The sequence below is a fragment of the Haliotis rubra genome, unplaced genomic scaffold (genome assembly GCF_003918875.1).
Source record: "Haliotis rubra isolate DU_JTF1 unplaced genomic scaffold, ASM391887v1 Scf167, whole genome shotgun sequence".
NCBI lineage: Eukaryota > Metazoa > Mollusca > Gastropoda > Lepetellida > Haliotidae > Haliotis > Haliotis rubra.
This window is the reverse complement of record NW_025765636.1, coordinates 1051970-1073733: the sequence shown is the minus strand read 5'-3', so window position 1 is coordinate 1073733 and position 21764 is coordinate 1051970. Positions and strand designations below refer to the sequence as shown.

At 39.6% G+C, this 21764-nt stretch overlaps 2 protein-coding genes across 5 annotated transcripts in view; one reads left to right on the top strand and one right to left on the bottom strand.

Annotated features, from left to right (window-relative positions):
* Positions 1–1260: 1260 nt before the first annotated feature.
* LOC124272144 (WSCD family member AGAP003962-like) lies at positions 1261–10063 on the top strand. The gene is made up of 3 exons (XM_046707288.1): positions 1261–1690; positions 4777–5010; positions 9576–10063. The coding sequence occupies exons 1-3, from the start codon at positions 1420–1422 to the stop codon at positions 9926–9928; spliced, it is 858 nt and encodes a 285-aa protein (XP_046563244.1). The 5' UTR covers positions 1261–1419; the 3' UTR covers positions 9929–10063.
* Positions 10064–14614: 4551 nt separating this feature from the next.
* The window catches only part of LOC124272191 (nmrA-like family domain-containing protein 1), a 29815-nt gene continuing 22665 nt past the window's right edge, over positions 14615–21764 (bottom strand). For all 4 annotated transcript variants that reach the window (XM_046707336.1, XM_046707335.1, XM_046707334.1 and 1 more), the window contains 6 exons: positions 21183–21361; positions 20649–20776; positions 19983–20127; positions 18762–18857; positions 17650–17843; positions 14615–16025 (listed from right to left, as the gene is read on the bottom strand). In XM_046707336.1, the coding sequence (XP_046563292.1) occupies positions 15822–16025; positions 17650–17843; positions 18762–18857; positions 19983–20127; positions 20649–20776; positions 21183–21361 (946 nt within the window). In that variant the 3' untranslated portion in view covers positions 14615–15821. The remainder of the gene's footprint in view (positions 16026–17649; positions 17844–18761; positions 18858–19982; positions 20128–20648; positions 20777–21182; positions 21362–21764) is intronic.

Genomic DNA, 21764 nt, shown 5'->3' with positions numbered 1-21764 from the left:
TGTCGTCTGTAGATCCATTAATCAGCAAAAGTGGTTGATGGGTCATCTAGTTTCTTTTAATGACTGAGAGTATACTTATTGTTCTTACTTTGTGCAGCCCTAATGGTTCTTGTACGTTGTACTCAATACGTTGACTCTGTCATTATATCTGCCACAAACAGGAGATGAACCATCGATTGTACACACAACATTAATAATTGTCGATATTAACACTATAAAAACAAAACCCACAAGGGCAATTTCAGTCTGTGTCCTTCGCGGTCATTACATTTAGCAATAGTCTTGCTTGTGTTGTCTGTAGTCATTTGATAATACAATATTTTAAACGATGCTAACATTCCAATGCTATTGTCAGAAAGCAGTAAACGTATCAATTTTCAACTGCTTCAGAATAATATCAATAGTACAACCTTGATTATATCTTTTCTCTCCATTTTTGGAAAATATCTGTGCCGTACTGTTACATACCAAAATAAAAGAAACACATTATACCAAATGTCTTTACATATTTGTCAAATTTAGCCGAGGTATGGTCGAAATATGCTTTTAAAACGTGGAATGTGACTACAATATATAATGCTGAGCCATGGTTCTCGTAAGAGGCGACCAACAGGATCGGGTGGTCAGACCCGCTGACTTGGTTGACACATGTCATCGGTTCCCAATTGCGTAGATCGATGTTCACTGGATTGTCTGGTCCATATTCAATTATTTACAAACCGCTGCCATATAGCTGGAATATTTCTGAGAGCGGCCAACCAACTAATGCTGATCCCCAATACAAGCTACACGTATTCCAATTGCATTACAATTTCAACAAAATATGTCAAGAGTAATGATCAATAGACTTTACACTGAGCAGCTATAAAATCGGATTTAAAAACCAAACAATTTGAGCAGTTACCACAGGTGGAAACAGATTTGTAGAACTTCAGCATCACTGATCTATTGCTTTTTCAGTAGACCTTCACAATAGTTGGCTCAAGATTGGTTTGTTTTTCATCAGTAAAAAATTGTTTGAGGGTGATAGTACTGATACAACATTCACAATAAGGACTTGTTCAAAGATAAGAGTGCCATTGTGAAGATAACTGTTGCTAGATTTTAAAAAGTTTTTTACCTTTCTATATCCTGGTTTTCCCTTTGTGTTGGTTCAACATAGCTGACAATGAGTCCATGGATCGATTGACATCGCAACAGCTTGCATTGGCAAGATATATTATCAAGTCTAAATCACTGATAAGCGGCATACAGAAGGACGGAACAGAGTCTGATGGTTGCGAGTTCTGTTTAGGTTCGCTTGGTTAATACTTTCGTGAAAGTCTCTTCTCGGTCAACTTTTCAAATTTCTTTCTTTCCGCCGAAGGATTACAAATTCCTGGATATTTTCTTTTCAGGACTCTCCTAATCAATGGCAATATGTTCAGGAAGACATCTTTGAAAAGGAATTTCAAGTTTGTATTACTTGCATTAATGACAATATTTGCTGTGGACTTTTTGTTGACTGCAACGGAAGGTCTACCAAAATCAATTCCGTCTTCAGTCCGATCTCTTGCCTTCAGTCGGAACGGTTCAGCGCCAAACTGTCCAAGTGTAAGACTATCTTCCAAAGTCTTACCTAATATTGCGCTGGTTAGTTACCCTGGCTCGGGCAATACGTGGACGAGGCACCTCATCCAACAACTGACAGGTAACACTTATGTTTATGTAATGCAAGGTTGCTAGATTTAACCACCGGGCGCAATTGTCACAATGTTCTCTTTTCAAGCAGCATATTAAACCGTCAAGGGATTCAAATAACTTAAAAGTGCCACAGCTCATAGCGGTCTTTTCATAGAAGCATGTGACATGTTTCCAATGTTAATTTTACGTAACACCAGTGTGGATCAGGATAATTACTTACCTCCCCTTAAGTTACGTTTGTTGTGAATGTATGTATGTATATATATATATATATATATATGATTAAGATGGAATGGTTACTGAATGTCTGTAGTCACAGGAAGGAATGAAAAATTATCAATATGCTCTTGATAGTCGCTATGCGGCTGAAACCATGCCGATGTAACGTTACATTTCAAGTGGCTTTTGATAACTGAAGGAGTGCAATGGTATCATTCTTAGGGTTGAACATCGGAAGGTCTTGGAAACTTGGATCTAACCCAGGGCCATCTTAACAGCATTATACACCCCCGGGAGAAGCAGTACATTGGGCCCCTGTAAGCAAGAAACACGATGCATAGATTAGATAAGGTCGTTTGTTCGTGGAGCTGCCAAGCTTTTCCTTCCGTTAGCAATGTCCTGATCTAGCTGCCACGTCGCACTAAACGCCATACAGGTGCCACTTGTTACACTGCCTGGTGCTCATCATTAAACGCTACAACAAGGACTCTCCTACACGGAGTCATTATTTTGGTCGTACGGGTCATTCTTGTTAAAACTGTGGTATAGCGTTGGGCATGCTCTGTATAACCGAGTACATTGTGACTAGCAGAAGCAGCCGCATACATATGAGGTGCACGCGGATGCACGTCACTAGACATGTGCAATAGTCTTAACCTCAACGTTAATCCTCAATTTACCTAACATCGCCCCACTACTTGTACTGTGATATCGCCCGTGTTCGTATGAGCTTGCAAAGTTTGTCAGCTAAAATAAATCAAGCAAGTATTTGCTGTGAATGGAGGGCTAAGGTGCGTGACTTAATAGAGGGTTAGGATACATGACTTAATGGAGGGTTAAAGTACGTGACTTAATGGAGGGTTAAGGTACGTGACTTAATGGAGGGTTAAGGTACGTGACTAAATGGAGGGTTAAAGTGCGTGACTTAATAGAGGGTTAAGGTGCGTGACTTAATGAAGGGTTAAGGTACGTGACTTAATGGAGGGTAAAAGTGCGTGACTTAATAGAGGGTTAAGATGCGTGACTTAATGGGGGATTACGGTACGTGACTTAATGGAGGGTTAAAGTGTGTGACTTTATGGTGGGTTAAGGTGCGTGACTTAATGAAGGGTTAAGGTACGTGACTTAATGGAGGGTTAGAGTGCGTGACTTAATGGAGGGTTAAGTGCATGACTTAATAGAGGGTTAGGATACATAACTTAATGGAGGGTTAAGGTGCGTGAGGTAATAGAGAGTTAAAGTGCGTGACTTAATAGAGGGTTAAAGTGCGTGACTTAATGGAGGGTTACGGTGGGTGACTTAATGGAGGGTTAAAGTGCTTGACTTGACGGAGGGTTAAGATGCGAGACTTAGTAGGGAGTTAAGGTATGTTCAGGCTTCATTAGACATGTTTCCTAAGAGTGAAGGAACTTATGTAGCTAGAGCATGCTTTTGAAATTGCATTGCAATTGACATAGGTTTCCCAAACGGAACTTGATGTCATTACATCTGAAGTGTATTACCTTTCCTAAGCACAGTTCGGAACAGTAGTTTCACAATAAGTGATCGATGGCAAACAGGTAAACGGATAGCATTCGTATTATGAGAGACAGAGGCACAGAACTTTCGGATTTTCACTTGAAGGGGAACGGAAATGTCTTTCCCAAACTAAAAGTCATGTCAATGGAGGTGAAATGATTTTCTGCTGGCCTGTTATGTTGGGGTTCAGGACTTTATTTTAGGAGGTAGTGGTGGTACTTGGTGAAATTGATGGCGTCAAGATGGAAGTGAACGAACATTACCTGTGGCTATGTGGAAAAATGCCGATCAGATATTAACCCTGTCCGTACCCCAAACCAACGTCTACTCAAAAATGAAAATCAGTTTATAAGTGAAGCGAACTTAAACTTGTTTTCTTACCTTCGTGTTCTTCCCGTCAGCAGCTAGGTTTGTAAATATCAGATATCCGCAATATCCAGAATGTTCGGGGCGGTGGGGTAGCCTAGTGGTTAAAGCTTTCGTTCGTCACGCTAAAGACCCGGGTTCGAATCCCCACATGGGCACAATGTGTGAAGCCCATTTCTGGTGTCCCCCGCCGTCATATTGCTGCAATATTGCTAAAAGCGACGTAAAACAAAACTCCAGAATGTTCTCTAAATGTATTTTATGGCATTATTATGCCACGGACATAGTAGTGTAGTTGGTCGTAATTGTGAAGGAATATGTCGTCATATTACTTAGTGAAGTGGGGCGGTGGGGTAGCCTAGTTGTTTAAGCGTTCGCTCGTCACACCGAAGACGGGGGTTCGATTCCCTCGGCCTATATGGGGACTAAGCTTTTTTCTGTTGTCCACCACAGTGATAGTGCTGGAATATTGCTAAAAGCGGCGAAAAGGTCACTCACTATGTGAGTGTAGTTTTTATCACCGCACCTTTCTCCAATTAATAAGTAATATGATCCTACCATCTGATGCTTGAAATTGACGCATCAAAGTATAAACTTAAAAATACCCTCCATATTTATGTTACTGTCAAAACTCATTTCAAAATATAAATATACAGTTTCTCTGATATGGTCTCGTCATTTTATCATCGGTTCTTGTGGATTTATTTCCATTCAGGACTCAAGATGCTCATCACCATGCTTGTCGTAAGAGGCGACTAACGAGATCGGGTGGTCAGGTTCGCTGACTTGGTTGACACATGTCATCGTATCGCAGTTGTGATGTTGCTCATGTTGTTGATCACCGGATTGTCTGGTCCAGGCTGGATTATTTACAGACCGCCGCCATATAGCTTAAATATTACTGAGTGCGGCGTTAAACAACAAATTAACCATTTATGACAAACTCTCTCAACGATAATGTCGTTACAAATACAGTTCGCTATATTTTAGGGATTGCTACAGGATCGGTGTATATTGACGAGGCATTGCGACTCAACGGTTTCCCTGGTGAGAGTCTGTCCAACGGTTCTGTAGTGGCAGTGAAGACACACGAGTATTATGAAGGCAAACGTTATACCAGAGCTATTCTTCTCATAAGAAACCCGTATGAAGCATTCCTGTCCCTATTCAAACTTATAAAGTCAAACCACACAGGAGAGCTCACTGTCGACAAATATGGGAAAGGTAAGTACTTACGACTATTTGTTATTAATAACAGGTTGATCTTGGTCTTTTGCTGTAGTTCAGTGATATGCACGACAAAACGTTGGTATTCCAGGTAATTTACAAACACCTTGTCTTCAAGAAGAGGTATTACGTGGCAGCGTTATTCATTGTGTGAGTGAAGGAGTTTAGTTTTACGCCGACCATTTCCAGAATAAAACAATCATATTTGCTCATGGTTCCTCTGTATAGTCATTGGGTTATTTTCAAAATGGTTCCAAATATAACCGGCATGGTCATAAATGCGTCGAGTAATTAAATGTTGAATATCCTAGGTATATACCTGCGGTTTGTAGGTTGCCGATATTCCCGTGATGACCTCAACATCGATCCATACAAATGAGTTTGGTTTGGTTGTTGTTTAACGCCGCACTCAGCAATATTCCAGCTATAAGGCGGCGGTGCGTAAATAATCGAGACTGGACCAGACAATCCAGTGATCAACAGCATTAGCATCGATCTACGCAATTGGGAACCGATGACATGTGTCAACCAAGTCAGCGAGCCTGACCACCCGATCCTGTTAGTCGCCAATTACGACAAGCATGGGTTACTGAAGATCAATTCTAACCCGGACTTTCATGGGTATTCATTCTGCAACAATGTACTAAATCGTGCATGCGGATAGTCAATGCTATATTTAGACTTATGCTATATTTAGACTTATGCTATATTTAGACTTATGCTATATTTTAGACAGAGTATTGGTTCTACAGTGTACTAAAACCCCATGAACCTTTCCGGTGTATCCTTACCAAGGGAGCTGGAGAATCCTCTGGAATCTTTTTATTAAGCATAAGAGGGGAGCTAACCCTTACCTCTAACTCAACTTTACATCTCAAATTACAAGATGATCAATAGTTGTGTGGGATCATTCTTACCCTAGATACTTAGCCTAAGTATGTTTTTCTACGTTTGACCATTGTTACAGTGACGTGAATATCACCACTGCCTTTGAAGTTCTACTGCCATTCTAGTTTGTACCGTCACTGTAAAACCTTTGTAGTGATGTGTATTGATTTGGTAACCTAGTTAATTTTAGAATACAACTGTTAAAAATAACTTATTGCTTCGTCGTGTATTAGCCTTTCACAAACTGATGTCCAGGCAATCTTTTAGTTTTAACTTGGAAATTAACACCTAGTTGGGCACGGTGCTTGTGTTTTTTGACTGAATGTCATCTTACAGAATTATCTGCTGTATTCCGGAGTATTAAATACTCCGTCACAGAAATGGAAAAAAATGTGTTTGAGAGGGACGTCAAACACAAAAGCAAAACATGTTTGACATCTTAATCGATATGAAGCTCAGTTCAAAGACCTTAAGTTTTCTCAAGCCTGAAAACATTATCTTCATTATTCCTTACAAGTATGTCAAAATCTTCACCAGAGGTTGAATGACAGATGCTTCTGTTTCTAATGACTGGGTATTACCATCTGTCATAGCTGAAAATAGAAACGACTAAACCAATGCAACATCAATTAAAAATCCTCGCTAAAAGCATAGTCGACGTGTTTGTTTAACTGCATTCAGCAGTATTACAGCTGTACCAGGTTGACAAAGTTGGCATAGGTTCCTAACAACAAAATCTTGTTCATGTTTTCACTATTATCATATAACTATTGTCATATTACGGGCAGTTCATCATTATTTTCATTGTCATTACGTTCATTGTCATTATGTTCAGTGTCATCATGTTCATTGTCATCATGTTCATTGTCATATGTTCATTGTCATTACGTTCATTGTCATTATGTTCATTGTCATCATGTTCATTGTCATTATGTTCATTGTCATTACGTTCATTGTCATCATGTTCATTGTCATCATGTTCATTGTCATTACGTTCATTGTCATCATGTTCATTGTCATCATGCTCATTGTCATCATGTTCATTGTCATTATGTTCATTGTCATGTTCATTGTCATTATGTATATTGGAACACCACACAAACTTCTATAACTCCGAGTCAGATATAGGATTAATCGCAAGGGGTTTTCATATGCGTAGTTAATTCTGTCCATAGCTTTGGAAAAATCGAAGCTGAATTCTTGATTCCTTGGTTTTACACGTGTGCAAAATGACCGAGTTCACACTTGTTACAAATTGTATTCTAATCAGGACCTTTGCAAAATGTCCTTTCATATCTAAAACGACCATAAGGAAGAGAGGTTTATGGATGTCAACTTCTTTATTATTTATTATTTCTTTACACAACGTTTCGGAGTATTTCTTTACTCCTTCCTCAGGTGAATGACATTATAGGAGTTCAGTTTTGAAGCTGTACTGCACTGGAAGTATGTTTTTCCCAAACAGGACACAATGTTATTAAATCAAAAACTTTGTTTTTATGGTTGCTGGAATCATTGTTCTTTCTGTTTCAAAGCTAAACTACCTTGAATTAGACGTGCGTTAGAACAAATGTCACAAGATGCGGTTAACTTGAATAACATGGGCGCCTATTTTTCAATGTGCAACTCCATTCTGGTTTTCCTGGTTATTCAAAATCAGAATTGGTACATGAAAACACTCTGTGATAACTGATGACACCAAATCATATTTACGCTTCAATGTTTCATTTCTAAAACGGATTTAAATTGGCTACACATGGATTCTGAACGTGGAATCTGAAATATAGTTATCTATACAGTATCTTATTCAACAGAGCTGAGATACCTGGTTAGGTGTCAGTAAGATGAATGCGATAAAACTAAATATTGGTGTTTCGTGTCCACAGTGAAACAATGAGTGAACCAAGGCATGTATAAACAAACGAATTCAGTGTGGAAACATTTAAATTATTATTACAGAGGTACAGATAAGCTGTGTACCTGCGTAAATTACGCAAATATCTAAAACTCAATTCTTATTAAGTCTGTTGCGTACAAGTCGCTTGAAGTTTTGTAAATACTCAATAAATTTGATCTTACGTGCGTACACACAAAAATGTCGAATCTTAGCATGCGTACCGGTGCATAGATAAAATAACTGAAGTATATTCAGAGGTTATATTTCAACACATGCACTTGGCAACTTGCAGTCTCTCTTATAGTTTCTCTTATTACAGATCATAATAACATTTAAACTTTATTATATGTTTTCAATTAATGGAAAATGGGAAAATACCCAAATGAGTTTGAGTGAGGTGGGTACAATTTATGTGGTTACCGAAAGGAACGATAAGGATACCTAATTGAGATGAACACAAGCGAGTACATAACTCAATGACCACAAAAGTTATCTGCAGCTCTGTAAATAGTAACAAAATGTTACACGATTAACGTTAACTAGGCTTCCAATATACCTACAGATTATTGCAAAGTAATTACAGGGGCAGTACACAGAAGAGTGGCAATGAGAAATAGAACACCACCATACAACCTGCAATAGCAGCAGTAATACCAATTAAGTCAGTGATTCTATCAGCAACGGTGGTTTAGCTTTTAAGCAGTTTATGAAAAAAGGCCCGTCCGACCGCCCGAAACGGTTTAGATTTCTGACGGACGATCCAAATTTACAGCTAGCCAGTCCGATGGTCTGGTAATAATATAGATAACATGTTCCATACATCTGAGTTATTTTCATTGGATTGCCTGGTCTGGTTAAATCCATGTTTGGCTGGCAACATTTTGAAGTTACCAGCCCTGATGTCTGGCTGGGTTTTTGGCTTATTTCAAATCCCACAGATGACATCCTTACCTTGTCAGTTTGCTGACGGGGTTAACCTCTTTGGCCATGTGGACAAGGCGTCCGACTTCGGATCAGAAGGTCCGTGGTTCGAATTCCAGCACGGGACTCGGAAATGTTATAGCCGCTAAACATACACTGCTTTAAAATATACATCGGACGAATATCGAGGGTGGAAATATTATCTTCATATAACCGTGGTCGTGATGTAATATAAACCCGTAAAGATCCGGACTGGAAGTGGTCTTAAGCAAACCCATGCTTGTCATCAGAGGCGACTAACGGGATCGGGTGGTCGGGCTCACTGACTTAGTTGAAATGTCGTCGTGTCCCAGATGAGTAGCCGATGTTGGTAACAGGTTTTATTGTCTGGTTCCAGACTCGATAATTTACAGACCGCCGTCTTGTTGGTGAAATATTGCTGTCTGCGGCGTTAACAAGTCCTGTTGTAACAGGAGATGAGAGACGTGTGTGCCTGCCATCATATATAGTATAAATAGCTACTAGAAACTTCCATATCAAGCTCGAATAGTCTACAGCTGTTTTGGAAAATTCCCCATTATACACGACCCCCAAAAGTATCTACATCTGATGATTTCCATACCACTGATTACATTAGATAATAACACATGCCTAACAAATAAGCATTGTTGAAACACAATGCTATTAGCGTTAACAGAAACAATGTCATAAATATTACGACATTGTTTAACAATAAATTACCACCATCATATTATCACATTTGTGTATTCGTGAAAAAAAATCACAACATAATAATGCTGATTCCATAGAAATGCATGAATGACCGTTTTACAAAATTCATCATCTGTCCTTTCAGATTGGGATGAATTTGCATTCAAGGAGATTGATCATTACCACAAATTACTTGCCTCCTGGATGAAGCATCGGGATGTACTGCTCATCTTCTATGACGCACTGAAACAGAATCTGACACAGGAGTTAGTGAAGATTAAAGCGTTCCTAGGAGAGTCGGATATTGCAGGAGACATCCGCTGTGCCATGATCAACTCTGCTGGAACATTCCACAGAAAAAAGATCGGACTCACTTTGGATTTCTTCTATTCCAAAAAACAAATTAAGTCTGTAAATATGTTTATTGATCAAATGCGGAAGATGTTGGAAGACCGGTTTGGAAAGATCACAGTGGATATGGACGCGTGGAAGTTGTGATCATAATGCATCTGTTTCATTTATATAGCATAGGGCGGTGGGGTAGCTTAGTGGTATGCCAATTTTCCCATATGGGAACATGTAATAAACGTCTTTGTAACTTTTTTATGCGTGAAGAAGAAGAAGAATATTTTTGGACCATATTGATAAAACAATTTGACAAATACAATTGCATTATGTTAAAACTTTTTTCACATGTCCTTATAACAAAAAAATGTAGGTATATAATGGCAAAAGAAATGTTATCATTGTAGCAGGAAATAAGGTAAAAACTTTGAATTGACGTTAAATGTTCTATTCGGGAACATTGGCAGGATCATCGTTAAAATCAATATATTCAGATAAACTGTAATAATAGATAAGACAAACATCACATGATCTGTTCGATTCTTTATTTTGAAAATATTACTGCCCATCAAAAGTTTAGACTCACAAGAGTAAATGTAGCCACTTACTTCAGTCAACTGTTCTAAACTAGATTTTACAATTATTCCATTCAGTTTAAAGTTCCTGTTAACACATGAACTGATGCATTGTAAAACAAATTCTAAACGTTGAAAAGATTATTGTCATGAGTTAATTAATTGATAAAATATCAGTGAAAATTGGCGAATTCTTACCAAAACTTTACACCAAAACGCAGCTGTTCACATGCACGATATTTGCACATGCTTTTCAGCAATTTGATGCAAGATCCTCGTGCAATTCATCTACATAAGCTTTGCAGTTGCTTCCCCCGGGTTTGTGGAGAAGTTCATCTTCGATGTAACATATAGACACACACACACACACACACACACACACACACACACACACACACACACACACACACACACACACACACACACACACACACACATATAATATATAGTGAGTGCTTTTAGTTGATCTAAACTTTTGATGGGTAGTATATATCTATAGCACCTAAATTCCATCAATATATGTTGCTCAGTGGCGCTTTGTACAGGAGATATAAGTAAAAGTCATTCAGAATAGCTAGTCAAAGGCTTGCTTTGAAGAGGTGTGTATTTATGAGAGTCTTAAAATGAGGTTTATCAGAGACAATCGTTATAGGAAGAGGTAGATCGTTCCACAGTAGGGGGAGCTGAGGCAGATAAGGCTCGATCACCCATTGATGATTTCATGATGGGGACTGACAGGCAACAGAGTGGAGAGTACGGGTTGGTTGGTATATGCTGACAAGGCTTCTGAGATAGTGGCATGATGATTCATCATGGACAAAGTTTTGGATAAGAAGGCGTATCCTGAAATTCACGGGCAGCCAGTGGAGTGCCTTCAGGGTAGGTATGCTCAGTTCGCGGCGTGCGTGTTACAACCCTTTTCTGTATTCGCTGTAACTTTGTGATCAGAGATGAAGGAATATGGAAGAAAAGGGAGTAACAATAATCTAGTCGTGATGTCATGAGAGTCTGCATAAGAAGTTTGTCCGTTTCATGATCAAGAACATGGCGGATTTTACTGATGTTGTGCATGTGGAAGAAGCAAGTTTAGCTTAAGTTCTTGACATGTTTTTCAAGGGACATGCTGGATTGAAATATGATTCCAAGATTTCTTGTAGATGGAGTCGTTCTGACATTGCTGTTGCCAATGTTAAGTGACAGACCTGCAGGCACTTTCAAAAGCTGCTGTTTAGAACCAAGTAGTAGAAATTCTGTTTTACTGTCATTTAATTTGAGAAATTCACAGTCATCCAGGATCTAACCTCGCTAATACAGGCTTCAATTTGACTTATTCCAGTAGCAGTTTCAGATGGCTTTATAGATATGTAGATCTAATTGTCGTGAGCATAGAGATGAAAGATCAATTAACCATGTTTCCTGATTATATCACTTCTTGGAAGGATATATCTGCTGAAAAGCAAAGGCCCCAGAACTGATCCCTGTGGAACACCAACGTTAACCGTTATCGTAAGTGAGGTAACATCGCCCATCTTGACAACCTGAGTTCTGGCGGACAGATTCGATCAAGCAAGAAAGAGCCTTTCCTGCAGCACCGAGTCTTTCCTCCAAGCGAGAAAGCAGTATCGTGTGGTCTATGGTATCGAAGACTGATGATAAATCAAGAGATTGAAAGGTTAGCTTGTTACAGAAAAAGAATTAGCAAAGGAGTCAGACACAGAATCAACATGGATATTGAAATACCCCATTAGAACCAGATGACCTGGTTCAAGGGCAATGTTGGCAAGGGTCGGCTAACATTCAGGAACACTTGCCACATGATTTTGGTCGCTGAAATGTTGCGACGAAAACCCATTTCAGCTGCGTTAGTGGAAGTAGCAATCGATACCAATCTACGGCAAGTTATATACCACCTCATCATCGTAATTTATGTGATTGTTTAACAAACATTTCATTACCTAGCTCTTCTCGGAACAGTCTTGCATCATCGATTTATGTGTTAAAGAAAGTGGGTGTTCACAAAATTTCAAGAAATATAAGATGGGTTACAAACATATAGTTTTGTATCATTTTTCACGATGATCATGCAGTGTTCCCATATGGGAACATATCTGTATCTCCGGAACCGTTCGTGATATCACTATGACATTTTGGAGTTTTCTTAGTTACACCATTACGAGATTCTCTTGTAACTTTTAAGTGTTTCTGACAATGGGATCTAGTGCCGGTATGATAAAGGTTAAAGCGTTCGCTCGTCACGCCAATGACCCGGGTTCGATTCCCCACATGGGTACAATATGTGAAGCCCATTTCTGGTGTCACCCGCAGTGATATTGCTGGAATATTGCTAAAAGCGGCGTAAAACTAAACGCACTCATTCACTTTACCTGTCATAATTGTGCTTGGGGGTCGTCACATAATGATATAGGTCATTTGTAATGCGCTTGATTCCACAACACTTGGGATACTCTAAGCGCAAACACAAGACAGCCAGTAGCCAAGAAAGAAGAATGTCTTTAGGTGAGATTTAAAACTTGAGAGAGTTGGAGTAGATTTAATGTTTGTAGGGAGAGAGTTCCACAGGAAAGCAATATTCCAGCGGTTTGGCGGTGGTCTGTAAATAATCGAGTCTGAACCAGACAATGATCCAGTTATCAATAACATGAGCATCGATCTACGCAAATGCCGTGTGTCAAGCAAGTCAGCGAGTCTGACCACCGAATCCCTTTAGTCGACTCTTACGACAAGCATGGGTTACCGAGACCATTTCTAACCCAGATCTTCACGGGTCTAGAGAGAATTTAATGATGTCATCTTCTTTATTACAAGGAGTCCTATACATTCCATTACTCCACTCTGCTTAGTTGCTTCAGCTCATGAAAGACTTAGCATATCCACGGAAATGTTATGTTCCTTATAATAATGAAGTTTATATCCATAAACCCTCTCTGTGAAAACAAGCTCATTTTTGTGGAATTACACAACCATAATTTATAAGTTTGCCTAAAATTGATATGGGAACAATAAAAAAAAATAAAGATTGAAAATTATATGAAAAATAGCATAAACCACCGATAGCATGGCCAGTTCAAACATACAAAATGCAAGCTAAACTGAATGAAATATACTTCTAACTTCGCTTGAGTGCATGGTACGTTTGTGCTACAGGTTTGAACGAAAAGTCCGTGCTCAAGGCAGATTACTCCAAACTCAAAGCTTAATTGCATACCGCTAAAGAAATGCACTGACACAGCTGTTAATGTAAAGGCGTGACTTTGGCCGTTACAATATTAATTAACTATCAAACTATTTTTGATTCAGTATTTTTATACACACCTATCGCTTGTCAAGACACTTTAAGACACTTGTATATAGGTTGATTCCTTTGTCGGAGCGGAATCGGATTAATCAGTCACTTTCTCTTTAATACATAACCGATGTTTAAACAGTTTGTTCAATTAAAACAGGAGATTTAGAAGTTGCATGTGAAAACAATGTTTGATTTGGCCCCGCCATATGTCACATTGTGCTACGTCGTCATATGAGCGAAATATTCTCAAGCACGACGTTAAACCCAATTTCACCTCACCTCACCTCATTGTGCTATATGATGTGCATCCACATTTATCAGAAGAATAGCCCGTGCATTATGAAATCCATATACTAACTTATTTGGAACTCAAGTCAATAGTTAATTTACCTCGTCGGCGTATGCAGTTGATCATGACACAAGCTGTTTTATCAGTTTAGTGCATCGATAACACTATACTGACACAATTACAAACAGACGGTTCAGTTGAGTTGAGTTGAAGTTTCACGTGGCATCGGCTTCGTTATAGCAAGGGGCCTATGGTTAAAGCGTTCGCTCGTCACGCCGAAGACCCGGGTTCGATTCCCCACATGGGTACAATGTGTGAAGCCCATTTCTGGTGTCCCCCGCCGTGATATAGCTGGCATATTGTTAAAAGCGGCGTAAAACTGAACTCACTCACTCGTTATAGCCATATAGCGACGAGACCAAGTTTGCACATATACACACTTTACAAAGTTTAAATTAGTTTCTTAAAATATCTATGGTAATAGATAATGTATGTAATTATTCTAAAACTGAGAGAAAAACAAAATGGTTGATAAGCAGCGTGTATACACTTCGTATGTAGTTTCTTACAAACTATTTCAGATAACTGGTATCGGACATGGAATTCCATGTCCGAGGTCCTTTTCTTAGCTGTATGTTTTTTTTCACAAGAGTCGGAAAGACGGATAATGTGTGTGGAAAGCATGTTTATTTGAGTAAAAATATCCCCATGTAGTCCACTGTATTGTGCGTTATATATTTGTTTCGGTTAGACAAAAAGGATATTTGTAAATATATGTATTTATTATAATATAGACCCTACTCAACACAAAAACGATGTTTTCACTTTTGTAACTACCCCTTTTGCAAATGGTAGGGTTTCAAAGTGGGCAGTCACATGTCCATTGCGTTGCACCTTTGATGTCAACTCAATCACATTAACGACTGTTACCCTGTAAATAGCTTGTGCGATTACAGCCAACTTGCAGAAGGCCTAAACACAACGTGGGTTGTCCTTGCCCCTTACGTAGGTCACGTGATTAGGTCACTTGTTCGAGAATCGAGCTGTCTTCTGTAAAACTATTATCTAGGTAATTTCATCACTCGAAGCATGCCAGAACAACGTTCAAACAATTTCCAGTGAAGAGTGTGATCAACTCTTCTTCCCAAAAGTTCCGAACATTTCACTTGAGTCATGTGTTCCTGTCACGTGGAAGCACGCGTTCGAAGCAACTTTTAAAACACCTGTTCCGTCAAGGTTACGTAAGTGCTCCCAAAACGTTCTTGAATCACATTCCAGCAGCTCCACAGTGAAGCAAGCTTTCGATAAACATCACCATCAAACATGTTCCAGAAGCTTCAAACTACGAGATAAACACATTCCTTGAAGCAACTGTTTGATACACATTCCTTGAAGCAACTGTTTGATACTCATTCCTTGAAGCAACAGTTTGATACACATTCCTTGAAGCAACTGTTTGATACACATTCCTTGAAGCAACTGTTTGATACACATTCCTTGAAGCAACTGTTTGATACTCATTCCTTGAAGCAACTGTTTGATACACATTCCTTGAAGCAACTGTTTGATACACATTCCTTGAAGCAACTGTTTGATACACATTTCTTGGTACACGTTGTAATGGACACTTCCGATAAACATCACCATTGAACATGTTCCAGAAGCTTCAAAGTGCCAGATAAACACTTTCCTGAAAGTAACTGTTCCATACACTTTCCTTGAGGCACGTTGTGATGGACACTTCCAATGAGCCATGCACTCCATTCACGTCCCTTTGAACACATCCTCCCGACAAAGACGCGAAAAAAAATTCACGTCCTCACGAAGCAATACCATCCTGCAGACTACCTGATGAAGCTCGTGCTTCAATGGACATCACAACTCCTCGTCTTCCTTCATCGCCAGCATGATCTTATCTGTGTTTTCAATCACCCACCTGTCGAATGTTACAGACGTACCGCACAGTTTCTTCGTCGCACGAATGTCTCCAACAGCCTCCACGGTTCTATAGTGCTGGAACATAGCTGCGAGATCCTTGGCTCCACTGAATTTGAAATTCGCATAGTCTTCAATGCCAATCTAAAACAAAACAAAAGTTCATTTCTCTCAGACGCCAATAAAAGACACTCCTCAGACATGAATAGTTTAAAATGAGTGATTGAAAAAGGCAGGCACCATACGCCATGATCGCATTTTTACAACAAAACGTTTAAATAAATAAATACGTCCCGGTGGTTTCAAAGTCAAATAACTGGAGTATGTTACTACCCGCAGCTTGCATAGACATGGAATGATGACGGCCATAAAGCCATAGAGTCAGTAAGTGGTATGCGAAAAAAGGTTTTAAACAACCAGTAAAAGTGCGGGTGCCGATATGGATGAAGGATAGAAGGATTAATGAAATCTATGAAGATGTATACTGGGTGGATTCAGACAACAAACCTCCTTGTGAATTTGAAGTCTTTTGGATTTACTAAACGATCTTGGGGTTATTTATTAATTTGAACATCAATGATTAGGTTAATTACATTAGGTTATTATTCTTTGAATGAATTCCTGATAGAGCAAATGTGAAGCGCGTGACAATTCAAACAAGTTAAAACATTGATTACACGACAGTCTCGTTTCCTGTTGACTGGATTCCGTCCTATTGCGCAACTTAGTACAATAACCAGTCCAGAATTTTGAGACCAATTCATTGCACTGGATACATAAATATTAATCAGTATTATTTGATACATCTAAGCACTTGTATATTGCAACACTACGCTCCTTATAATCCTTGCAAACATGCCGTGCAGCGTGCTCTGTCGTACAGCGAGCACTGACAAACAGAAACCTGGAAATCTCAAAACGAGGCTCTGCCGCTAGAAAGGTTTGGCGGTCTGGTACGGACTTGATATTATATCAATCACATTAAGCGTTAAAGAACTTCACTGAATAAGCACAAAAAACACATAACAGGTGTAACCAGTGAGCCAGATGCATTGTGAATCATTTTACGACCTCATCAAACTGGGGCAGTCTGTGACGTCTTAGCTAAAGTCATGCCACCTACACCTCGCCATAAAATGTAGAAATATGAAATTATTAAAGTTTAAAATTAAAATTCATTTGTAAATACCATTTCTTGTGAAACAAGGAATTGGAATTCAGTTTAACCATAGTTGTTTCTGATGTCTATTTTCACTTTCACACGTGTAAATTCGGATCGGCTGAAAAAAGGAGGTCATTGTCTTAATAGGTTAATGAGACTCATGTTTCGGTTTGAGTGTTTCTTACCACACATACTGTTGTTAAATGGTTAGTATTTCATTAGAGAGCCAGGCCCATTCGATTTCAAATTGGCTCGTTATTTTATTCATCAAGGTCCCGATCCTCAAAGTGTTCGTAGCATTACGACCCTGTCGTAACTCTATAGTTTATCATAGGCTTACGACCGTTTTGGTGATCGGGAGTCAGGACCCGTTGACACATTTAGCAAGTTGCTTTTCCTATTCATTGAAAAATACAAACAAACCGTTTTCACCCTAAAGGAGAAAATGAGGGCTCTACAGACAGTCTGATTATTTTCGTTGTCACTAGGTTGGATAAGGTAGGCTGGCTCGATGACTTCGTGGATTTCGTGTCTCGCACCGACAGTGTGGGTGTCATAATATCAACCACTGGCGGCGTAAAACAACGAAGAAAAGAAACAGCGTACCAGTGGAGAAACGAAGACGATATGATGCATGTGCTTGGTCAGCATGTCCGCCATCTGCTTGGCCGTGATCCTGTCTATAGCCAGGTTGACCGTTTGACCAAGATATGGTTTCGGCTTCAGGAATATGTTCAAGACACATCGCCCCATATCACTCACGCTCATGCAGTCAATTGAGTCGCCCTCTAGTGGCAAGGCTGTAAGAGAAAGGGAAGGTCGAGTTAGCCAAGTGGTTCAAGCGTTGGCTAGGCACGCTTAAGACGTTCGAGGTATACAGTAGCTTTCACCTACTATGATATTACTGGAATATTGCTGAAACTAGGTATTTCCTAAGCAATCTGATACTGATAGGTGATTTAATCAGGACATGGAGATGTGCACTGAGGCAATATATCGTTCACTTACAAATTTTCCACGGAGGGCATTTTCCTCAGCTGGCGAACATCACCACATACCACAAACGTCATGTTAGAAAAGCCTTATTGGTAGAAGGCAGCACTTATCTCATAATAAAAGTCAGTTTATAAAATCCACGTGGATAGGCGGCAGTCATATTGGTAGAAGGCAGCACTTATCTCATAATAAAGATCAGTTTATAAAATCCACGAGGGTAGGCGGCAGCCATATTCGTAGAAGGCAGCACTTATCTCAATAAAAGTCAGTTTATAAAATCCACGAGGGTAGGCGGCAGGACTAATTCGTAATAACAGTAATCATAAAATCCATATGGGTAGAAGGCAGTAGTTATCTCATAATAAATGTAATTGTATAAAAGCCATATTGGTTGAAAGCAGTACTTACCTCGTAATAAAAGTCAAATTATAAAATCCATATGGGTGCCTGTAGCACTTATCGTGTATAACATTAAATTACAAGTATTCGACAGGAAGCCGAAAAATAGACTATCAAACCTAAAATGGTAAGTACAAAGTGATTGAAGCTATCGTAAAATATATGTTTATTCACATTGCTACAGATAATATGTCTCTGCAGTGCACGTACATTGCTGTCACTTCTGGACACAATATACATGTATTCCGGTGTAGCTGACTATTGACTTGTGTTCACTTGTGTTGGCTTCGACCTCGAGCAGCGTTGATTAGCTTCCAACTCACCTATTGCATATTTGCCCTCTTTTAATCTGTGCGGCTTAAATATTGTCAACAGGTTCTCATAGAAGAATGGCATCCTCAACAACGTGTATGGTATATCTGTAAAGAGAGCAAAATAGTTCCAGGTATGCTCCCAAACCAATATTTCTATATGTTTAGGAACTCAAGTTTCACGCGTTGTGCACACATACAAACAGCTACCGAAGATATTATGATTGGATTGAATTGATTGATTGATTGATTGATTGATTGTTGTTTAACGCCGCACTCAGTAATATTCAAGGTATATGGCGGCGGTATGTAAATATTCAAGTCTGAACCAGACGATCCAGTGATCAACAGCATGAGCATCGATATACACAACTGGGATACGATAATATGTGTCAGCCAAGTCAGCGAGCTTTGACCACCCGATCCCGTTAGTTGCCTCTTACGATGAGCATGACAAATTCTCACCCGGATCTTCACGAGTTGTAAAGTGAGTGAGCGAGTTTTGTTTCACGCCGCTGTTAGCAATATTCCAGCAGTATCACGGCGGGGGACACCAGAAATTGGCTCCACACATTGTGCCCATGTGGGGAATAGATTCCGGGTCTTCGGCGTGACGAGCGAACGCTTTAACCACTAGGCTCGTGAAGAATGACAGTCGCACTTGTTTATTGAATGTCAACATACTGCGTGGGCGAGGAAGGTTACACTCTCCTAAACAGAGTACCATGCGGCCAGCATAGTACCATTGACGCTTCAAGATCTTTTATATGTTTTTCATCTGTTTTGCTTTTGACGTGTCCGTACATAAAGATAGACACACACACACACACACACACACCCCTTTCTCAAAATGCTGTATCCGCCCCTGAGACATGTGGGATGGAATACTTACCTTTTGTAATAGCATGTATTTAATGATGCACATCAGTACAAAAAGCGCACCGGGAAACATGCATTAATACAGTCAAATCTGATTACGGAATACCCGCGCTTGTCCAAAAAAAAAGCGAAAAGTCCGGTCATGTGATATGCAAATTCGCCTATGGTAGTGATGGTATGCTGATGCTGAGTTATCACTGCGCTGGGGTGCGAGAAGGTTTTCACAATATCAATCACTTGATTGTCTTGTCCTTGGATTGTTTACAGGTCACCGTCATATATCAGGAATAGTGTTGAGCGCAACGGTAAACAACAAACAACGGGTAAATCCTGAACAAAACAGGCACATCCTACCTTGGGACATCAAATACTCTTCCAACTCAGCCTTTGCTTCAAAGGGGCCACATTCGGGTACTTTCTCGGGGTCAGGCGCCTCGGAACCGTACAAAACAAGATGGCGGATGTTGCAGCTGACAGCAGCGTCTATAGCGTTGGTGCCCTTTGATAGAAAAATTGTTGTTGATTACACTAGTTCATTATAATATAATGTCATTATGTAATATTGTCACGAATGTCATTCAGCAAACAAACAGCAAATAAAATCCCCGGAAATTGAAACATTGCTATAAAAACTTCATATCTTATAAATATTACGATCAGTCCTAGAGATTGTATCCAGTCTAACTTCTAACGTCATCAAAAAATATTTTGGTATTTTAAGAACTTGAAAGCGTCATGGAAATGACATCTCCATTGTTTTATAAGACGGAAACATGTGCGTTCAGTACGCACAAATCTATTATTAATAAATGGACGTAGAAAGCATACAAACTGAGGGACTTGTAAATTCCATGACATTAATTATGCAGACTCTGTAATTCAAGTCATTATCAATTTTTTCAGTGCAGTAGACTGCACCACTCCATTACCATACAGGACCCTCGTATTTCCTGAAAGTATTTTTGAAATATATGATTGTTGATTCCCTGTGGTATTTACCTAAGGGGAAATAACTCTCACCTGTGTGATTTCCTTCTCTTTGCTGAAGTGCTCCCAGTAATGTGTTGTCAGGAAGACAGCATGCGCTCCCTCGAAAACGCGCTCCAAGCTCCGTGGATCATTCAGATCAGCTGTACTTATCACTGCGCCTACAACACACATATCACATACTGATCTTCTTGGTATCGTTGTAGGCCTACAACTTATTAAATACATAAGTCTTGCATCTCAATTCAACTCCTACAAGATTCACTAGTGACCTCTTCATAGATCTTTTTGGTCAAATCAAATTTACAAATATACGCGTTCTTTAACGGCCATTCGATTAACTGTTATGACAACACAAATATATTTACCAAAAAGAGTGTCCGAAAATATAAGCCAGATATGGTTACATAGTGCACTATTATATACGAAAATATTATGCAACGGCTTCTATTTTGTTGATGCTAGGGAATGACGTGAAAAGTTATGGAATAATATTCGAATCTTGCAGGCGATATTTGACGAGGTACAGGAAACATGTTAATCAATTGCAATGATATATGTTCTCACCTTTCTCAGCTAGTTCGTTAGCACGACCACTCGTTGGGGTGCGAGTGATAGCGATGACCTTCACCCTTGGACTTTTGACCAGAGCCGACGCCACCGCTCCACCCACCATTCCAAGAGCTCCAAACACAACCACTTTCAGTGGGTCCTCCTCGTTACCCACGCTGGCTCCGCAACCCATACTGAAATAAAATCGTTTAGGGGAATGTAATTACTTGTGTAAAAGTTAATATTCAGTCAGTATCGGAAAAGCATCGTGTCACAAATTACGTAATGACCTTGAATGACCTAGTGCAAGCGGTATGGAGATATTGCCGTAAGGAATGGAATGTGCTACGTTAACCTTAGGTAAATACCAGTATGACGCTTCAAAAAGCCAACATAGCCTTAAGATGGCCGTAACTCCCATACTTTAACATTGACGTGGGAGAGGCGTAGCGCAACGATCCCTTTGTGGAACTGAACGCAGAATCCCGTGTCAAATGAACTGACTGACTGAGTTTAGTTTTACGCCGCTTTTAGCAATATTCCAGCAATATCACGGCGGGGGACACCAGAAATGGGCTTAACACATTGTGCCCATGT

Excerpts from the sequence above, each read along its gene's own strand:
- LOC124272144 (XM_046707288.1), top strand. The coding sequence starts at position 1,420 with ATGTTCAGGAAGACATCTTTGAAAAGGAATTTCAAGTTTGTATTACTT. Across the intron at positions 1,691-4,776 it reads CCTCATCCAACAACTGACAG|GGATTGCTACAGGATCGGTG; the intron begins GTAACACTTATG and ends GCTATATTTTAG. Across the intron at positions 5,011-9,575 it reads TGTCGACAAATATGGGAAAG|ATTGGGATGAATTTGCATTC; the intron begins GTAAGTACTTAC and ends CTGTCCTTTCAG.